Raw genomic sequence first — 21,992 nt, 5'->3', positions numbered from 1 at the left:
CAGAACATGAAGAACCAGTGTCATCTACATCTGCAGAATGTGAAGAACCAGTGGCATCTTCATCTGCAGAACATGAAGAACCAGTGGCATCTACAAATACAGAACATGAAGAACCAGTAGCATCTACATCTTCAGAACATGAAGAACCAGTAGCATCTACATCTACAGAACATGAAGAACCAGTGGCATCTACATCTGCATAATGTGAAGAACCAGTGGCATCTACATCTGCAGAATGTGAAGAACCAGTGGCATCTACATCTACAGAACATTAAGAACCAGTGGCAGCTACATCTGCAGAACATGAAGAACCAGTGGCATCTACATCTACAGAACGTGAAGAACCAGTGGCATCTACATCTTCAGAACATGAAGAACCAGTAGCATATACATCTACAGAACATGAAGAACCAGTGGCATCTACATCTACAGAACGTGAAGAACCAGTGTTATCTACAAATACAGAACATGAAGAACAAATGGCATCTACATCTGCAGAAAATAAAGAACCAGTGGCATCTACAAATACAGAACATGAAGAACCAGTCGCATCTACATCTGCAGAACATGAAGAACCAGTGGCATCTACATCTGCAAAACATGAAGAACCAGTGGCATCTACATCTACAGAACATGAAGAACCAGTGTAATCTACATCTGCAGAATGTGAAGAACCAGTGGCATCTACATCTGCAGAACATGAAGAAAAAGTGGCATCTACAAATACAGAACATGAAGAACCAGTAGCATCTACATCTGCAGAACATGAAGAACCAGTAGCATCTACATCTACAGAACATGAAGAACCAGTGGCATCTACATCTGCATAATGTGAAGAACCAGTGGCATCTACATCTGCAGAATGTGAAGAACCAGTGGCATCTGCAGAACATTAAGAACCAGTGGCAGCTACATCTGCAGAACATGAAGAACCAGTGGCATCTACATCTGCAGAATGTGAAGAACCAGTGGCATCTACAAATACAGAACATGAAGAACCAGTGGCATCTACATCTACAGAACATGAAAAACCAGTAGCATCTACATCTGCAGAATGTGAAGAACCAGTAGCATATACATCTACAGAACATGAAGAACCAGTGGCATCTACATCTACAGAACGTGAAGAACCAGTGGCATCTACAAATACAGAACATGAAGAACCAGTGGCATCTAAATCTACAGAACATGAAGAACCAGTAGCATCTACATCTGCAGAATGTGAAGAACTAGTGGCATCTACATCTACAGAACATGAAGAACCAGTAGCATATACATCTACAGAACATGAAGAACCAGTGGCATCTACAGAACGTGAAGAACCAGTGGTATCTACAAATACAGAACATGAAGAACAAATGGCATCTACATCTGCAGAAAATAAAGAACCAGTGGCATCTACAAATACAGAACATGAAGATCCAGTCGCATTTACATCTGCAGAACATGAAGAACCAGTGGCATCTACATCTGCAAAACATGAAGAACCAGTGGCATCTACATCTGCAGAACATGAAGAAGTAGTGGCATCTACATCTGCATAATGTGAAGAACCAGTGGCATCTACATCTGCAGAATGTGAAGAGCCAGTGGCATCTACATCTGCAGAACATTAAGAACCAGTGGCAGCTACATCTGCAGAACATGAAGAACCAGTGGCATCTACATCTACAGAACGTGAAGAACCAGTGGCATCTACAAATACAGAACATGAAAAACCAGTGGCATCTAAATCTACAGAACATGAAGAACCAGTAGCATCTGCAGAATGTGAAGAACCAGTGGCATCTACATCTACAGAACATGAAGAACCAGTAGCATATACATCTACAGAACATGAAGAACCAGTGGCATCTACATCTACAGAACGTGAAGAACCAGTGGTATCTACAAATACAGAACATGAAGAACAAATGGCATCTACATCTGCAGAAAATAAAGAACCAGTGGCATCTACAAATACAGAACATGAAGATCCAGTCGCATTTACATCTGCAGCACATGAAGAACCAGTGGCATCTACATCTGCAAAACATGAAGAACCAGTGGCATCTACATCTACAGAACATGAAGAACCAGTGTCATCTACATCTGCAGAATGTGAAGAACCAGTGGCATCTTCATCTGCAGAACATGAAGAACCAGTGGCATCTACAAATACAGAACATGAAGAACCAGTAGCATCTACATCTTCAGAACATGAAGAACCAGTAGCATCTACATCTACAGAACATGAAGAACCAGTGGCATCTACATCTGCATAATGTGAAGAACCAGTGGCATCTACATCTGCAGAATGTGAAGAACCAGTGGCATCTACATCTACAGAACATTAAGAACCAGTGGCAGCTACATCTGCAGAACATGAAGAACCAGTGGCATCTACATCTACAGAACGTGAAGAACCAGTGGCATCTACATCTTCAGAACATGAAGAACCAGTAGCATATACATCTACAGAACATGAAGAACCAGTGGCATCTACATCTACAGAACGTGAAGAACCAGTGTTATCTACAAATACAGAACATGAAGAACAAATGGCATCTACATCTGCAGAAAATAAAGAACCAGTGGCATCTACAAATACAGAACATGAAGAACCAGTCGCATCTACATCTGCAGAACATGAAGAACCAGTGGCATCTACATCTGCAAAACATGAAGAACCAGTGGCATCTACATCTACAGAACATGAAGAACCAGTGTAATCTACATCTGCAGAATGTGAAGAACCAGTGGCATCTACATCTGCAGAACATGAAGAAAAAGTGGCATCTACAAATACAGAACATGAAGAACCAGTAGCATCTACATCTGCAGAACATGAAGAACCAGTAGCATCTACATCTACAGAACATGAAGAACCAGTGGCATCTACATCTGCATAATGTGAAGAACCAGTGGCATCTACATCTGCAGAATGTGAAGAACCAGTGGCATCTGCAGAACATTAAGAACCAGTGGCAGCTACATCTGCAGAACATGAAGAACCAGTGGCATCTACATCTGCAGAATGTGAAGAACCAGTGGCATCTACAAATACAGAACATGAAGAACCAGTAGCATCTATATCTACAGAACATGAAGAACCAGTAGCATCTACATCTAGAGAACGTGAAAAACCAGTGGCATCTAAATCTACAGAACATGAAGAACAAATGGCATCTACATCTGCAGAAAATAAAGAACCAGTGGCATCTACAAATACAGAACATGAAGAACCAGTCGCATTTACATCTGCAGAACATGAAGAACCAGTGGCATCTACATCTGCAAAACATGAAGAACCAGTGGCATCTACATCTACAGAACATGAAGAACCAGTGTCATCTACATCTGCAGAATGTGAAGAACCAGTGGCATCTACATCTGCAGAACATGAAGAACCAGTGGCATCTACAAATACAGAACATGAAGAACCAGTAGCATCAACATCTGCAGAACATGAAGAACCAGTAGCATCTACATCTACAGAACATGAAGAACCAGTGGCATCTACATCTGCATAATGTGAAGAACCAGTGGCATCTACATCTGCAGAATGTGAAGAACCAGTGGCATATACATCTACAGAACATTAAGAACCAGTGGCAGCTACATCTGCAGAACATGAAGAACCACTGGCATCTACATCTACAGAACGTGAAGAACCAGTGGCATCTACATCTACAGAACATGAAGAACCAGTGGCATCTACATCTATAGAACGTGAAGAACCAGTGGTATCTACAAATACAGAACATGAAGAACAAATGGCATCTACATCTGCAGAAAATAAAGAACCAGTGGCATCTACAAATACAGAACATGAAGAACCAGTCGCATTTACATCTGCAGAACATGAAGAACCAGTGGCATCTACATCTGCAAAACATGAAGAACCAGTGGCATCTACATCTACAGAACATGAAGAACCAGTGTCATCTACATCTGCAGAATGTGAAGAACCAGTGGCATCTACATCTGCAGAACATGAAGAACCAGTGGCATCTACAAATACAGAACATGAAGAACCAGTAGCATCAACATCTGCAGAACATGAAGAACCAGTAGCATCTACATCTACAGAACATGAAGAACCAGTGGCATCTACATCTGCATAATGTGAAGAACCAGTGGCATCTACATCTGCAGAATGTGAAGAACCAGTGGCATCTACATCTACAGAACATTAAGAACCAGTGGCAGCTACATCTGCAGAACATGAAGAACCACTGGCATCTACATCTACAGAACGTGAAGAACCAGTGGCATCTACATCTACAGAACATGAAGAACCAGTAGCATATACATCTACAGAACATGAAGAACCAGTGGCATCTACATCTATAGAACGTGAAGAACCAGTGTTATCTACAAATACAGAACATGAAGAACAAATGGCATCTACATCTGCAGAACATTAAGAGCCAGTGGCATCTACATCTGCAGCACATGAAGAAGTAGTGGCATCTACATCTGCAGAATGTGAAGAATCAGTGGCATCTACATCTACAGAACATGAAGAACCAGTGGCATCTACATATACAGAACGTGAAGAACCAGTGGCATCTACATCTGCAGAACATGAAGAACCAGTGGCATCTACATCTGCAGAACATTAAGAACCAGTAGCATCTACAAATACAGAACATGAAGAACAAGTGGAATCTACATCTACAGAACATGAAGAACCAGTAGCATCTACATCTGCAGAAGGTGAAGAACCAGTGGCATCTAAATCTGCAGAATGTGAAGAACCAGTGGCAACTACATCTACAGAATGTGAAGAACAAGTGGCATCTACATCTTCAGAGCATGAAGAACCAGTAGCATCTACATCTACAGAACATCAAGAACCATTGGCATCTGCAAATACAGAACATGAAGAACCAGTGGCATCTACATCTACAGAACATGAATAACAAGTAGCATCTACATCTGCAGAACGTGAAGAACCAGTAGCATATACATCTACAGAACATGAAGAACCAGTGGCATCTACATCTACAGAGCGTGAAGAACCAGTGGCATCTACAAATACAGAACATGAAGAATTAGTGGCATCTACATCTGCAGAACATGAAGAACCAGTGGCATCTACATCTGCAGAACATGAAGAACCAGTAGCATCTACATCTACAGAACATGAAGAACCAGTGGCATCTCCATCTACAGAACGTGAAGAACCAGTAGCATCTACATCTGCAGAATGTGAAGAACCAGTGGCATCTACATCTGACGAACATGAAGAACCAGTAGCATCTACACCTACAGAACATGAAGAACCAGTGGCATCTACATCTGCAGAATGTGAAGAACCAGTGGCATCTACATCTACAGAACGTTAAAAACCAGTGGCATCTACAAATACAGAACATGAAGAACCAGTGGCATCTACATCTGCAGAACAGGAAGAACCAGTGGCATCGACATCTGCAGAATGTGAAGAACCAGTGGCATCTACAAATACAGAACATGAAGAACCAGTAGCATCTACATCTGCAGAATGTGAAGAACCAGTAGCATCTACATTTGGAGAACGTGAAGAACCAGTGGCATCTACATCTGCAGAACGTGAAGAACCAGTGGCATCTACATCTACAGAACGTGAAGAACCAGTGGCATCTACATCTGCAGAAAATGAAGAACCAGTGGCATCTACATCTGCAGAACATGAAGAACCAGTGGCATCTACAACTGCAGAATGTGAAGAACCATTGGCATCTACATCTGCAGAACATGAAGAACCAGTGGCATCTACATCTACAGAACATGAAGAACCAGTAGCATCTACATCTGCAGAAGGTGAAGAACCAGTGGCATCTAAAACTGCAGAATGTGAAGAACCAGTGGCATCTACATCTGCAGAACATGAAGAACCAGTGGCAACTACATCTACAGAATGTGAAGAACCAGTGGCATCTACATCTGCAGAACATTAAGAACCAGTGGCATCTACATCTTCAGAACATGAAGAACCAGTGGCATCTACAAATACAGAACATGAAGAACCAGTAGCATCTACATTTGCAGAATGTGAAGAACCAGTAGCATCTACATCTACAGAACATGAAGAACCAGTGGTATCTACATCTGCAGAACATTAAGAGCCAGTGACATCTACATCTGCAGTACATGAAGAAGTAGTGGCATCTACATCTGCAGAATGTGAAGAATCAGTGGCATCTACATCTACAGAACATGAAGAACCAGTGGCATCTACATATACAGAACGTGAAGAACCAGTGGCATCTACATCTGCAGAACATGAAGAACCAGTGGCATCTACATCTGCAGAACATTAAGAACCAGTAGCATCTACAAATACAGAACATGAAGAACACGTGGCATCTACATCTACAGAACATGAAGAACCAGTAGCATCTACATCTGCAGAAGATGAAGAACCAGTGGCATCTAAATCTGCAGAATGTGAAGAACCAGTGGCAACTACATCTACAGAATGTGAAGAACAAGTGGCATCTACATCTGCAGAACATGAAGAACCAGTGGCATCTACAAATACAGAACATGAAGAACCAGCAGCATCTACATTTGCAGAATGTGAAGAACCAGTAGCATCTACATCTACAGAACATGAAGAACCAGTAGTATCTACATCTGCAGAACATTAAGAGCCAGTGGCATCTACATCTGCAGTACATGAAGAAGTAGTGGCATCTACATCTGCAGAATGTGAAGAATCAGTGGCATCTACATCTACAGAACATGAAGAACCAGTGGCATCTACATATACAGAACGTGAAGAACCAGTGGCATCTACATCTGCAGAACATGAAGAACCAGTGGCATCTACATCTGCAGAATATTAAGAACCAGTAGCATCTACATCTGCAGAAGGTGAAGAACCAGTGGCATCTAAATCTGCAGAATGTGAAGAACCAGTGGCAACTACATCTACAGAATGTGAAGAACAAGTGGCATCTACATCTGCAGAGCATGAAGAACCAGTAGCATCTACATCTACAGAACATCAAGAACCATTGGCATCTGCAAATACAGAACATGAAGAACCAGTGGCATCTACATCTACAGAACATGAAGAACAAGTAGCATCTACATCTGCAGAACGTGAAGAACCAGTAGCATATACATCTACAGAACATGAAGAACCAGTGGCATCTACATCTACAGAGCGTGAAGAACCAGTGGCATCTACAAATACAGAACATGAAAAACTAGTGGCATCTACATCTGCAGAACATGAAGAACCAGTGGCATCTACATCTGCAGAACATGAAGAACCAGTAGCATCTACATCTACAGAACATGAAGAACCAGTGGCATCTACATCTACAGAACGTGAAGAACCAGTAGCATCTACATCTGCAGAATGTGAAGAACCAGTGGCATCTACATCTGCAGAACATGAAGAACCAGTAGCATCTACACCTACAGAACATGAAGAACCAGTGGCATCTACATCTGCAGAATGTGAAGAACCAGTGGCATCTACATCTACAGAACGTTAAAAACCAGTGGCATCTACAAATACAGAACATGAAGAACCAGTGGCATCTACATCTGCAGAACAGGAAGAACCAGTGGCATCGACATCTGCAGAATGTGAAGAACCAGTGGCATCTACAAATACAGAACATGAAGAACCAGTAGCATCTACATCTGCAGAATGTGAAGAACCAGTAGCATCTACATTTGGAGAACGTGAAGAACCAGTGGCATCTACATCTGCAGAACGTGAAGAACCAGTGGCATCTACATCTACAGAACGTGAAGAACCAGTGGCATCTACATCTGCAGAAAATGAAGAACCAGTGGCATCTACATCTGCAGAACATGAAGAACCAGTGGCATCTACAACTGCAGAATGTGAAGAACCATTGGCATCTACATCTGCAGAACATGAAGAACCAGTGGCATCTAGATCTACAGAACATGAAGAACCAGTAGCATCTACATCTGCAGAAGGTGAAGAACCAGTGGCATCTAAAACTGCAGAATGTGAAGAACCAGTGGCATCTACATCTGCAGAACATGAAGAACCAGTGGCAACTACATCTACAGAATGTGAAGAACCAGTGGCATCTACATCTGCAGAACATTAAGAACCAGTGGCATCTACATCTTCAGAACATGAAGAACCAGTGGCATCTACAAATACAGAACATGAAGAACCAGTAGCATCTACATTTGCAGAATGTGAAGAACCAGTAGCATCTACATCTACAGAACATGAAGAACCAGTGGTATCTACATCTGCAGAACATTAAGAGCCAGTGACATCTACATCTGCAGTACATGAAGAAGTAGTGGCATCTACATCTGCAGAATGTGAAGAATCAGTGGCATCTACATCTACAGAACATGAAGAACCAGTGGCATCTACATATACAGAACGTGAAGAACCAGTGGCATCTACATCTGCAGAACATGAAGAACCAGTGGCATCTACATCTGCAGAACATTAAGAACCAGTAGCATCTACAAATACAGAACATGAAGAACAAGTGGCATCTACATCTACAGAACATGAAGAACCAGTAGCATCTACATCTGCAGAAGATGAAGAACCAGTGGCATCTAAATCTGCAGAATGTGAAGAACCAGTGGCAACTACATCTACAGAATGTGAAGAACAAGTGGCATCTACATCTGCAGAACATGAAGAACCAGTAGCATCTACATCTACAGAACATGAAGAACCATTGGCATCTGCAAATACAGAACATGAAGAACCAGTGGCATCTACATCTGCAGAACGTGAAGAACCAGTAGCATATACATCTACAGAACATGAAGAACCAGTGGCATCTACATCTACAGAGCGTGAAGAACCAGTGGCATCTACAAATACAGAACATGAAGAACTAGTGGCATCTACATCTGCAGAACATGAAGAACCAGTGGCATCTACATCTGCAGAACATGAAGAACCAGTAGCATCTACATCTACAGAACATGAAGAACCAGTGGCATCTACATCTACAGAACGTGAAGAACCAGTAGCATCTACATCTGCAGAATGTGAAGAACCAGTGGCAGCTACATCTGCAGAATGTGAAGACCCAGTGGCATCTACATCTACAGAACGTTAAAAACCAGTGGCATCTACAAATACAGAACATGAAGAACCAGTGGCATCTACATCTGCAGAACAGGAAGAACCAGTGGCATCTACATCTGCAGAATGTGAAGAACCAGTGGCATCTACAAATACAGAACATGAAGAACCAGTAGCATCTACATCTGCAGAATGTGAAGAACCAGTAGCATCTACATCTGGAGAACGTGAAGAACCAGTGGCATCTACATCTGCAGAACGTGAAGAACCAGTGGCATCTACATCTACAGAACGTGAAGAACCAGTGGCATCTACATCTACAGAACATGAAGAACCAGTAGCATATACATCTACAGAACATGAAGAACCAGTGGCATCTACATCTGCAGAATGTGAAGAGGCAGTGGCATCTACAAATACAGAACATGAAGAACCAGTGGCATCTACATCTGCAGAACATGGAGACGTAGTGGCATCTACATCTGCAGAATGTGAAGAACCAGTGGCATCTACATCTACAGAACATGAAGAACCATTGGCATCTACATCTGCAGAACATGAAGAACCAGTAACATCCACATCTGCAGAACATGAAGAACCAGTGGCATCTACATCTGCAAAACGTGAAGAACCAGTGGCATCTACATCTGCAGACCATGAAGAACCAGTAGCATCTACATCTGCAGAATGTGAAGAACCAATAGCATCTACATCTGCAGAACGTGACGAACCAGTAGCATCTACATCTACAGAACATGAAGAACCAGCAGCATCTACATCTACAGAACATGAAGAACCAGTGGCATCTACATTTACACGTTTGGAATGGACAGAAGTAAAGTTGGACTTATGAACAAATCGACTTACGAACACAGACCACTGGAACCTATCTCATTCGTGAGTAGAGGAGTGCTGGAATAAATATAAAACCAAAATGAACCCCATGAACTTTAAACTCTGCAGGGATGTGTGTACGCTCAGAGGCTCACAGACTACAAACAGCAACAGCAGCAATAAAAACAACAAAATAGAGCGGAAAGCTTCACCTTTTAATGAACCAATCAATATTTTACGAGGAATGGGCTCTGTGCGGTGCCGGAGATGCGGAGATGGCTTCTCTCCGTCCGCCTAAAGGGAGGCACACATACGGGTTCTGTGTGTGAACCCCTGCGAACCCCTCTGATGCCCTATCCCCTCTATGTGTGTACCCCTGTGTATCCCCTCTCTGTGTGGTGAGTCTATGGGTCTTTGTGTGGTGAGTCTGTGGGTCTCTGTGTGGTGAGTCTGTGGGTCTCTGTGTGGTGAGTCTATGCGTCTTTGTGTGGTGAGTGTGTGGGTCGCTGAGTGGTGAGTCTGTGGGTCTCTGTGTGGTGAGTCTATGGATCTCTGTGTGGTGAGTCTATGGGTCTCTGTGGTGAGTCTATGGGTCTCTGTGTGGTGAGTCTATGGGTCTCTGTGTGATGAGTCTGTGGGTCTCTGTGTGGTGAGTATATGGGTCTCTATGTGGTGAGTCTATGGGTCTCTGTGTGGTGAGTCTGTGAGTCTCTGTGTGGTGAGTCTATGGGTCTCTATGTGGTGAGTCTATGGATCTCTGTGTGATGAGTCTGTGGGTCTCTGTGTGGTGAGTCTGTGGGTCTCTGTTTGGTGAGTCTATCGGTCTCTGTGTGGTGAGTCTGTGGGTCTCTGTATGATGAGTCTATGGGTCTCTGTGTGGTGAGTCTTTGGGTCTCTGTGTGGTGAGTCTATGGGTCTCTGTGTGGTGAGTCAATGGGTCTCTGTGTGGTGAGTCTATGGGTCTCTGTGTGGTGAGTCAATGGGTCTCTGTGTGGAGAGTCTATGGGTCTCTGTGTGGTGAGTCTATGGGTCTCTGTGTGGTGAGTCTATGGGTCGCTGTGTGGTGAGTCTATGGGTCTCTATGCAGTGAGTCTATGGGTCTCTGTGTGCTGTATATCTGTGTGTGTATGCCATGACAGTTATTTATTTATTTGATGATGGGGGTAAACCTATTGAATTTATCACCTAATCCTGGGATTACAAAGATAATCACTCACAGAGCTACAGAGCTGTAGCTGCTAATCCGCAATATACAGTGAGGGAAAAAAGTATTTGATCCCCTGCTGATTTTGTACGTTTGCCCACTAACAAAGAAATGATCAGTCTATAATTTTAATGGTAGGTCTATTTGAACAGCGAGAGACAGAACAACAACAAAATCCAGAAAAACGCATGTCAAAAATGTTAAAAATTGATTTGCATTTTAATGATGGAAATAAGTATTTGACCCCCTCTCAACCAGAAAGATTTCTGGCTCCCAGGTGTATTTTATACAGGTAACGAGCTGAGATTAGGAGCACACTCTTAAAGGGCTGAGATTAGGAGCACACTCTTAAAGGGAGTGCTCCTAATCTCAGCTTGTTACCTGTATAAAAGACACCTGTCCACAGAAGCAATCAATCAATCATATTTCAAACTCTCCACCACGGCCAAGACCAAAAGAGCTCTCCAAGGATGTCAGGGACAAGATTGTAGACCTACACAAGGCTGGAATGGGCTACAAGACCATTGCCAAGCAGCTTGGTGAGAAGGTGACAACAGTTGGTGCGATTATTCGCAAATAGAAGAAACACAAAATAACTGTCAATCTCCCTCGGCCTGGGGATCTCACCTCGTGGAGTTGCAATGATCATGAGAACGTTGAGGAATCAGCCCAGAACTACACGGGAGGATCGTGTCAATGATCTCAAGGCAGCTGGGACCATAGTCACCAAGAAAACAATTGGTAACACACTACGCTGTGAAGGACTGAAATCCTGCAGCGCCCGCAAGGTCCCCTGCTCAAGAAAGCACATATATATGCCCTTCTGAAGTTTGCCAATGAACATCTGAATGATTCAGAGGACAACTGGGTGAAAGTGTTGTGGTCAGATGAGACCAAAATGGAGCTCTTTGAAATCAACTCAACTCGCCGTGTTTGGAGGAGGAGGAATGCTGCCTATGACCCCAAGAACATCATCCCCACCGTCAAACATGGAGGTGGAAACATTATGCTTTGGGGGTGTTTTCTGCTAAGGGGACAGGACAACTTCACCGCATCAAAGAGACGATGGACGGGGCCATGTACCATCAAATCTTGGATGAGAACCTCCTTCCCTCAGCCAGGGCATTGAAAATGGGTCGTGGATGGGTATTCCAGCATGACAATGACCCAAAACACACGGCCAAGGCAACAAAAGAGTGGCTCAAGAAGAAGCACATCAAGGTCCTGGAGTGGCCTAGCCAGTCTCCAGACCTTAATCCCATAGAAAATGTGGAGGGAGCTGAAGGTTCGAGTTGCCAAACGTCAGCCTCGAAACCTTAATGACTTGGAGAAGATCTGCAAAGAGGAGTGGGACAACATCCCTCCTGAGATGTGTGCAAACCTGGTGGCCAACTACAAGAAACGTCTGACCTCTGTGATTGCCAACAAGGATTTTGTCACCAAGTACTAAGTCATGTTTTGCAGAGGGGTCAAATACTTATTTCCCTCATTACAATGCAAATCAATTTATAACATTTTTGACATGCATTTTTCTGGATTTTGTTGTTGTTATTCTGTCTCCCACTGTTCAAATAAACTTACCATTCAAATTATAGACTTATCATTTCTTTGTCAGTGGGCAAACGTACAAAATCAGCAAGGGATCAAATACTTTTTTCCCTCACTGAAGCACTGGAACTACACACTCACACTGTACTATACACTACACTGTACTATATACTATAATATACACTACACTGTACTATACACTACACTATACACTACACTGTACTATACACTACACTGTATTATAGACGCACTGTACTATACACTACACTGTACTATACACTACACTACACATTACACTACACTGTGCTATACACTACACTAGACACTACACTGTACTATACACTACACTGCACTATACACATTATACATTACACACCACACTGTACTATACACTACACACTACACTGTACTATACACTACACTATACATTACACTATACACTCACACTGTACTATACATTACACACTGTACTATACAAACTATACAATACACTATACTGTACTATACACTACACACTGTACTATACACTCACCCTGTACTATACAATACACTGTACACTACACTGTACTACACACTACACTACACATTCACCCTGTACTATGCACTGTACTATACACTACACTATACACTACACATTCACCCTGTACTATACACTACACTGTACATTACACTACACAACCCACTGTACTGTACACTACACCATACATGCACACTGTACTACATACTACACTGTACTATACACTACACTATACTGTACTATACACTACACTATACACTCACACTGTACTATACACTATACACTACTATACACTATACAGTACGCTATGCACTACATATTCACCCTGTACTATACACTACACTATACACTACACATTCACCTTGTACTATACACTACACTCACTCTGTACTATACACTACACACTCACTCTGTACTATACACTACACAATCACTGTACTATACACTACACACCCACACTGTAATATACACTACACACTGTACTATACACTATACACTCACATTGAACTATACACTACACTCACATTGAACTATACACTACACTCACACTGTACTATACACTACACACGCACTGTACTACACATTCACCCTGTACTATACACTACACTGTACTATACACTACACATTCACACTGTACTACAAACTACACCATACACTACACATTCACCCTGTACTATACACTACACTATACACTACACTGTACTATACACTACACTATACACTACACATTCACCCTGTACTATACACTACACTGTACTACACACCCCACTGTACTATACACTACACACCCCACTGTACTATACACTACACCATACACGCACACTGTACTATACACTACACTGTACTATACACTACAGTGCTACACATTCACCCTGTACTATACACTACACTGTACTATACACTACACTATACACTCACACTGTACTAAACACTACACTGTACTATATACTACACTATACATTACACAGTACTATACACTACACTATACAGTACACTATGCACTACATATTCACCTTGTACTATACACTACACTATACACTACACATTCACCTTGTACTATACACTACACTCACTCTGTACTATACACTACACATTGTAATATAAACTACACACTGTACTATACACTACACACTCACTCTGTACTATAAACTACACAATCACTGTTCTATAACTACATACCCACACTGTACTATACACTACACACTGTACTATACACTACACACATTGTAGTATACACTACACACTACACTATACACTACACACTCACACTGTACTATACACTGCGTGTGAGTGCGTGTGTGTGTGTCAGTGTGTGTGCGTGTGTCCGTGTGTGTGTGTGAGAGAGTGTGTGTGTGTGTCCGTGTGTGTCAGTGTGTGTGAGTGTGTCAGTGTGTGTGTGTGTGAGACCAGGAAAGGCACCGGGTAGAGATGATCCCCCAAGCGAAATGCTGAGGGAGGGTGGAGTTTGTGCACAGACTGCCCTATATGACATCATAACAACAGTCTGGACCACTGGACAGGTTCCGCAGGATTGGAAGGATGCCCTGGTGGTCCCCCTCTTTAAGAAGGGGGACCACACAGACTGTAACAACTACAGGGGCATCTCACTCCTCAGTGTGCCGGAAAAGGTCCTGGCAAGGATTATTCAACATCGCCTTGCCAGGCACGCTGAGGAGAGGCTTGCGGAGCCCCAATGCGGTTTCAGGAAAGGTCCTGCACAGATGCCATATTTTCTGTCCGTCTGCTACAGCAGAGGTGTAGGGAATTCCAACAAGACCTACATCTCTGCTTTATTGACCTGGTCAAGGCCTATGATACCATCAGTAGGCCTGGGCTCTGGGTTGTTTTCGTGCTTTTGGAGTACCTGACCCTCTGCTCACGATCATTAAGGACCTTCATGATGGTGAGCGGGCCCGGGTAAAACTACGTGGCCGGGAGTCAGAGCCATTCCCTGTACACCTTGGGGTGCGACAGGGATGTCCTCTGGCTCCCACATTATTTAACATCTATTTTGACCACGTAGTTCGTGAAGCCTTCAATAGCTGTACCGGGGGAATCTCCATTTGGTACAGATATAATGGGAGGCTGATCGATGGCCGGGTGCGGTCAAGAGATGGCTCCCAATTGCTCAACCATGTTATGTATGCGATGATTTGGTAATAGCTGCTCATTCAGAGGAGGAGTTGGAGATGCTGCTGCTGAGACTGGAGCGTGCCACTAAGAGATGGGGCCTTACCATCAGCCCCACCAAAACTAAGCACCCGCCTGGGCATTTTGTACCATCGGACACTCCACCCCCACAACTCCCAATCGGTGATGGGGCAATTGTGGAGAGAGTGGAGAGCTTCCCATACCTGGGCAGTGTGCTTATGGCCGGCTCCAGTTTAACAGCAGAGGTCTCACTCCGAATCAGTCGAGCGGCAATATCTTTTCATCGGTTGCGTAACACTGTGTGGAAGCTACCTGGTCTGTCGCTCCGCACTAAGCTTCAGGTCTTCTCGGCCACGGTCATTCCCTCCCTTCTCTACGCTTGCGAAACGTGGACCCCCCTAATGGAACATCTTCGCCGGTTAGAAACATTTAGGCTGGCCTGCCTACGATCCATCCTGGGTTTAACCAGACTGGATTGTGTGAGGAGCTCACAAATCCTTGAAAGATCTGGGCAGGGTCCCATCGGTGAGCTCCTCCGGCAGGCAAGGCTGCGATGGCTGGGTCATGTAGCCCGCATGCCCAGCCACCACATTCCGAAACAGCTTTTGTTCGGCCGGATTGAGGGGGCTAAGCGGGCGCGGCACGGGGTAGAGAAGAGATGGAGTGATGTGGTACAGGAGGACGTGGAGCTGAGTGGACTTGCCGATGACTGGTACCAGCGGTGTCAAGATCGGCCTCTGTGGAGGAGGCTCGTGAAGGATGCTACTGGGCAGTTGGAGGTAGTCGCCCTCCAACAACAACGGAGGGCGGAGGAGCGACGCTCACAACAACGAGCGGAGCGCCGGGTGGCTAAAGCACAGCAGGTTGGCACAGTAGGGGGCACAGGTGGTGCATCAGCCAGTCATCTCAGTCAGTCGACCCGTGGCACCTGGGTCTGCCCCGTGACCTCCTGCCAGCGGGCGTTCGACACTTCACGTGGCCTCAGGGTGCACATAGCCTGGCACAAGCGTCGTGGTGACGTCAACGCCACTTAGTGGCGAATGGCGGTTGTTGTTGTGTCAGTGTGCGTGTGTCAGTGTCTGTGAGTGTGTCAGTGTGTGTGAGTGTGCGTGTGTCAGTGTGTGTGTGTCCGTGTGAGTGTGTCAGTGTGTCAGTGTGAGTGTGTCAGTGAGTGTGTATGCGTGTGTCAGTGTGTGAGTGTATCAGAGTGTGTCGAGAGCTTTACAGATCTTATCGCCACCACGGGATCGATCAATCGGCATTGTTTCACTCACCCTTATCTCTCTCCATCTATCAGTGATCTCTTTATCTCTATCGTGTTATCTCTCTGTGGTGTTATCTCTCTGTCGCGTTATCTCTCTGTCGTGTTATCTCTGTGGTGGTATCTCTCTGTCGTGTTATCTCTGTCGCGTTATCTCTCTGTGGTGTTATCTCTCTGTCGCGTTATCTCTCTGTCGTGTTATCTCTGTGGTGTTATCTCTCTGTCGTGTTATCTCTCTGTGGTGTTATCTCTCTCCCGTGTTATCTCCCTGCCGTGTTATCTCTCTGTCGCGTTATCTCTCTGTGGTGGTATCTCTGTCGTGTTATCTCTCTGTCGTGTTATCTCTATGGTGGTATCTCTCTGTCGTGTTATCTCTCTCTGCCGTGTTATCTCTCTAAATCTTCTTATCTCTCTGTCGTGTTATCTCTGTCGTGTTATCTCTCTGTCGCGTTATCTCTCTGTCGCGTTATCTCTCTGTGGTGTTATCTCTCCCGTGTTATCTCTCTGTCGCGTTATCTCTCTGCCGTGTTATCTCTCTGTCGTGTTATCTCTCTGTCGTGTTATCTCTGTGTCGTGTTATCTCTCTGTGGTGTTATCTCTCTCCCGTGTTATCTCCCTGTCGCGTTATCTCTCTGTGGTGCTATCTCTCTACCGTGTTATCTCTCTCCCGTGTTATCTCTCTGTCGTGTTATCTCAGTATATCTCTATGATCTCCACATTATCTCTGAATTATCTCCACCTCATATCTTTATGATCTCCACATTATCTCTCTACAATGATCTCCACGTGATATCTCTCTATGATCTCTACCTTATCGCTCTATGATCTCTACCTTATCTCTATGAATTATCTCCTCCCTATCTACGATCTCAACATTATTTCTACAAATGATCTCCGCCTTATCTCACCCTAACACCTCCATTCTCATATTTAACTTTCTCTATAATTTAATTAAGAGATAATTATCCCATACCCACAAATATATCTCAAGTAATCATATTTAAAATGACATACATTAAATAATATCTCCCCTTTGTGTGTCTATCTCCACCTATATATCTCCTTATCTCCACCTATCTCTCCCTATCTCCCTATCTCTCTCCCTATCGCCCTATCTCCCTCCCTATCTCTCCCTATCTCCACCTATCTCTCTCCCTATCTCCACCTCTCTCCCTATCGCCCTATCTCTCTCCATTTCTCTCCCTATGTCCACCTATCTCTTTCCCTATCTCAACCTATCTCTCTCCCTATCGCCCTATCTCTCCCTATCTCCACCTATCTCTCTCCCTATCTCCCTATCTCTCTCCCTATCTCCACCTATCTCCCTCCCTATCGCCCTATCTCTCTCCCTATCTCTCTATCTCCCTCCCTATCTCCCTATCTCTTTCACTATCTCCCTATCTCTCTCTATCTCCACCGATCTCTCTCCCTATCTCCACCTATCTCTCCCTATCTCCACCTATCTCTCTCCCCGTCTCTCACTATCTCCCTCTATCTCTCTCCCCATCTCTCACTATCTCCCTATCTCCCTCCCTATCGCCCTATCTCTCCCCCTATCTCTTTCACTATCTCCCTCCCTATCCCCCTATCTCTCTCTATCTCCCTATCTCTCTCCTTATCTCTCTCCCCATCTCCCTATCTCCACCTATGTCTCTCCCAATCTCCACCTATCTCTCTCCCAATCTCTCACTATCTCCCTATCTCCCTCCCTATCGCCCTATCTCTTTCCTTATCTCCACCTATCTCTTACTATCTCCCTATCTCCCTCCCTATCGCCCTATCTCCCTCCCTATCTCTCTCCCTATCTCTCTCCCTATCTCCCTCCCTATCTCTCTCCCTATCTCTCTCCCTATCTCCCTCCCTATCTCTCTCCCTATCTCTCTCCCTATCTCCACCTATCTCTCACTATCTCCCTATCTCCCTCCCTATCGCCCTATCTCTCTCTCTATCTCCATCTATCTCCTTCCTTAGAGACTCACCGAATCACTCCCCCCAAGTCGACTCCCTCACATCTCCCCGGAAACCAAAAATAAATAATCGATTATCTCCATCTCAATCGATACATCCATCTCATCTCCCTCAGTTATCTCCCAGGCACGAGGGCCTCGTGCAAGTCATCGATCTCTGCCCCTCCGACTTATCGATTCATCCTTTTGATGCCTCCGTAGCTTTGATCTTCCGACCGCCCGCCACCGCCGATCTCACGCTTATCGATCTCACGCTTATCGATCTCACGCTTATCGATCTCACGCCTATCGATCTCACGCATATCGATCTCACGCATATCGATCTCAACACGGTAACGCACCTGTATTCGCTATCGCGCTTGCGATGTCACGGGCGAACATCTTCCACGACATCTTCCACGACATCTTCCACGACATCTTCCATGACATCTTCTTACCCCGCCGCTGACATCTCGCCAAATCGAATCTCTAATGGGTCAGAGACAGTCTACGATGGTGGTGGTGATGGTGGTGGTGGTGATGATGTTGATGGTGGTGATGGTGATGATGTTGATGGTGGTGTTGGTGATGGTGGTGGTCTTGATGGTGGTGATGGTGTTGGTGTTGATGGTGGTGATGATGTTGGTGGTGGTGTTGATGGTGATGTTGATGGTGGTGTCGATGGTGATGTTGGTGGTGGTGGTGGTGTTGATGGTGGTGATGGTGGTGGTGATGATGATGGTGTTGATGGTGGTGATGGTGGTGGTGATGATGGTGTTGATGGTGGTGGTGTTGATGGTGGTGATGTTGGTGGTGGTGTTGATGGTGGTGGTGTTGATGGTGGTGGTGTTGATGGTGGTGGTGGTGTTGATGTTGGTGGTGATGTTGATGTTGGTGTTGATGTTGTTGTTGATGTTGTTGATGATGTTGTTGATGTTGTTGTTGATGTTGTTGATATTAAATCGACCTTAAAACGCGCTACTATAATTCCGCCCCCACCCCTCACAAATTGTAGATTTTGTGAGCACCGTTCTCGCTAAGCGAAGTCTTCTTCCCGCGGAAAAAATAAAATCTAAAATCATCTTAACAGGCGGCTACCGAACATTATCAAATCGTCGTTACGAAGCAGCGGCTGTTGACTCACCACCACAACAACCACAACAATCACCACAACAACCACCACCACAACCACCACAACAACCACAACAACCACCACCACAACCACCACCACAACCACCACCACAACAGCAGCGGCTGTTGACTCACCACCACAGCAACCACCACAACCACAACAACCACCACCACAACCACCACAACAACCACAACAACCACCACAACAACCACCACAACAATCACCACAACCACAACAGCAGCGGCTGTTGACTTACCACCACAACCACCACCACAACCACCACCACAACAACCACCACCACAACAACCACCACCACAACAACCACAACAACCACCACCACAACCACCACAACAACCACAACAATCACCACAACCACAACAGCAGCGGCTGTTGACTCACCACCACAATCACCACCACAACCACCACCACAACAACCACCACCACAACAACCACAACAACCACCACAACAACCACAACCACCACAACAATCACCACAACCACCACCACAACCACCACAACAACCACCACAACCACCACAACCACAGCGGCTGTTGACTCACCACCACAACAACCACAACCACCACTACAACCACCACCACAATAACCACAACAACCACCACCACAACAACCACAACAACCACCACCACAACAACAACAACCACCACCACAACCACCACCACCACAACAACCACCACAACCACCACCAACACAACAACCACCACCACAACAACCACCACCACCACCAACACAACAACCACCACCACAACAACAACCACCACAACAACAACCACCACCAACACAACAACCACCACCACAACCACCACCACAACCACCACCAACACAACCACAACAACCACCACCACAACAACCACCAACACAACAACCACCACAACAGCAGCGGCGGCTCCGACTGGCGAGCGACTCGTGAGGCCGCCGCCTCTGCCGCCTCTGCCGCGAGAGCCCCGCGGGGTTTGTCGGAGGAGGGAGGCGGTAGGCGGTTGGGTGGGGGGGATGTTCGACGTTTCTGACTCACCCCCTCCTCGCTCTCTCCTTCCTCCGCCAAATGAATAAAAGCCACGCGCGCGACCCGCCCCGAGCCGCTTTGTAAAATATAAAAATATATAAATAAAATAAATATAAAATTATAAAACCTCGCAACGCGGGCATCTCAGAGCGGCGCGTTTTGACGTTCTGACTGAAATTCGATCGCAATTCGCCTCACGTTGTTTTTTTGTATTATTCTGAGAGGTTTTTTTTCGTGTGTGTGTGGGGGGGGATTTTTGTTAAAAACATTATTTATTTATATTTGTTGCGATTTTTGTTTAAATTTATTTTTTGGATTGCGCCGTTGCTCAGCGAAACCTCGCCTCAGGCATTCTCTCTCTCTCTCGCTCTCTCTCTCTCTCTCGCCCCTCTTCGTTCATTCCTTTCCTGAACGAATATTCTGACGACTTGACGAATATCGTTGAGTAACAACAATAACAATAATAACAACAATAACAACAACCCGAGCCGCGCGCGCGCGCTCGCTAACAACAACAACAAACATCAAACACGCGTCGCCGACAAACGATACAATTTTTTGTCGACGTTTTTTTTTTTTAAAAAAATGTAAGAGAGATTACGATTACCGCATTACAATGAAACTGTTACCCCGTAAACAACGACGATGACGATGATGGATAATAATTATATTTTTTTATATATATATTTTTTAAAAACCTCCCACGCTTCTTGGCGCTAATTCATGAGGAGAATGTTCGGTGGGGGCCGTAGTGGCCCCGCCCCCCGCCCGCCTCTCGCTATTGGCGGGAAAATTTTATTTTATTTTAAAATATATAAATAACGATATATTAAATATATTAATATAATTTGCGCAAATACTTATCTTGCGTTTTTTATGCTTTTTTATATTTAATTATGTATTATTTCTTTGTTTAAGTTATTAATATGAATATTTCAGTACTCATTTTGGATTATATTAATGTAAATAAACATTTATTTAGCGTGCTTACATTATAAATAGCAATAAAGATTTGTAAAAAAAAATAACTACAAATATAAAGATTTATTTAACGTGTTTAAATTATTAATAAATATTTTGTTTAAATCTTTTAATTATAAATATTAATAAATATTTGTTTTTAATTCTTAAATGAATAATATAAATAACGATGCATACACTTTTTTAAATCCATAAATAAAGATTTATTTCACATGTTTAAATTATACAAGTAAATAATCACTCAAATATTGTATTATAATTATAAATACATATCAAATTTCATTTTTAAAATTATAAAAGGTGCATTACTTTATGAAAAATCTAAGTAAATAAATATTTATAGTAATCTTATTAATTTTGATCCAA

General features: G+C 44.1%; 1 protein-coding gene across 50 annotated transcripts in view; it reads right to left on the bottom strand.

Annotated features, from left to right (window-relative positions):
- The window catches only part of LOC142908250 (reticulon-4 receptor-like 2), a 262,387-nt gene extending 240,694 nt beyond the window's left edge, over positions 1–21,693 (bottom strand). For 47 of the 50 annotated variants that reach the window (XM_076058641.1, XM_076058648.1, XM_076058667.1 and 44 more), the window contains exon 1: positions 18,852–20,634. In XM_076058641.1, coding sequence (XP_075914756.1) covers positions 18,852–18,939 — 88 coding nt within the window. In that variant the 5' untranslated portion in view covers positions 18,940–20,634. The other 3 variants (XM_076058642.1, XM_076058689.1, XM_076058690.1) reach the window with 3 other exon arrangements.
- Between the last annotated feature and the right edge of the window lie 299 nt (positions 21,694–21,992).

This window comes from Petromyzon marinus (genome assembly GCF_048934315.1).
Source record: "Petromyzon marinus isolate PM22_M1 ecotype Great Lakes invasive population chromosome 77 unlocalized genomic scaffold, UKy_Petmar_22M1.pri1.0 chr77_unloc.4, whole genome shotgun sequence".
NCBI lineage: Eukaryota > Metazoa > Chordata > Hyperoartia > Petromyzontiformes > Petromyzontidae > Petromyzon > Petromyzon marinus.
The sequence above is the reverse complement of the archived record's forward strand: the minus strand, read 5'-3'. Positions and strand labels throughout refer to the sequence as shown.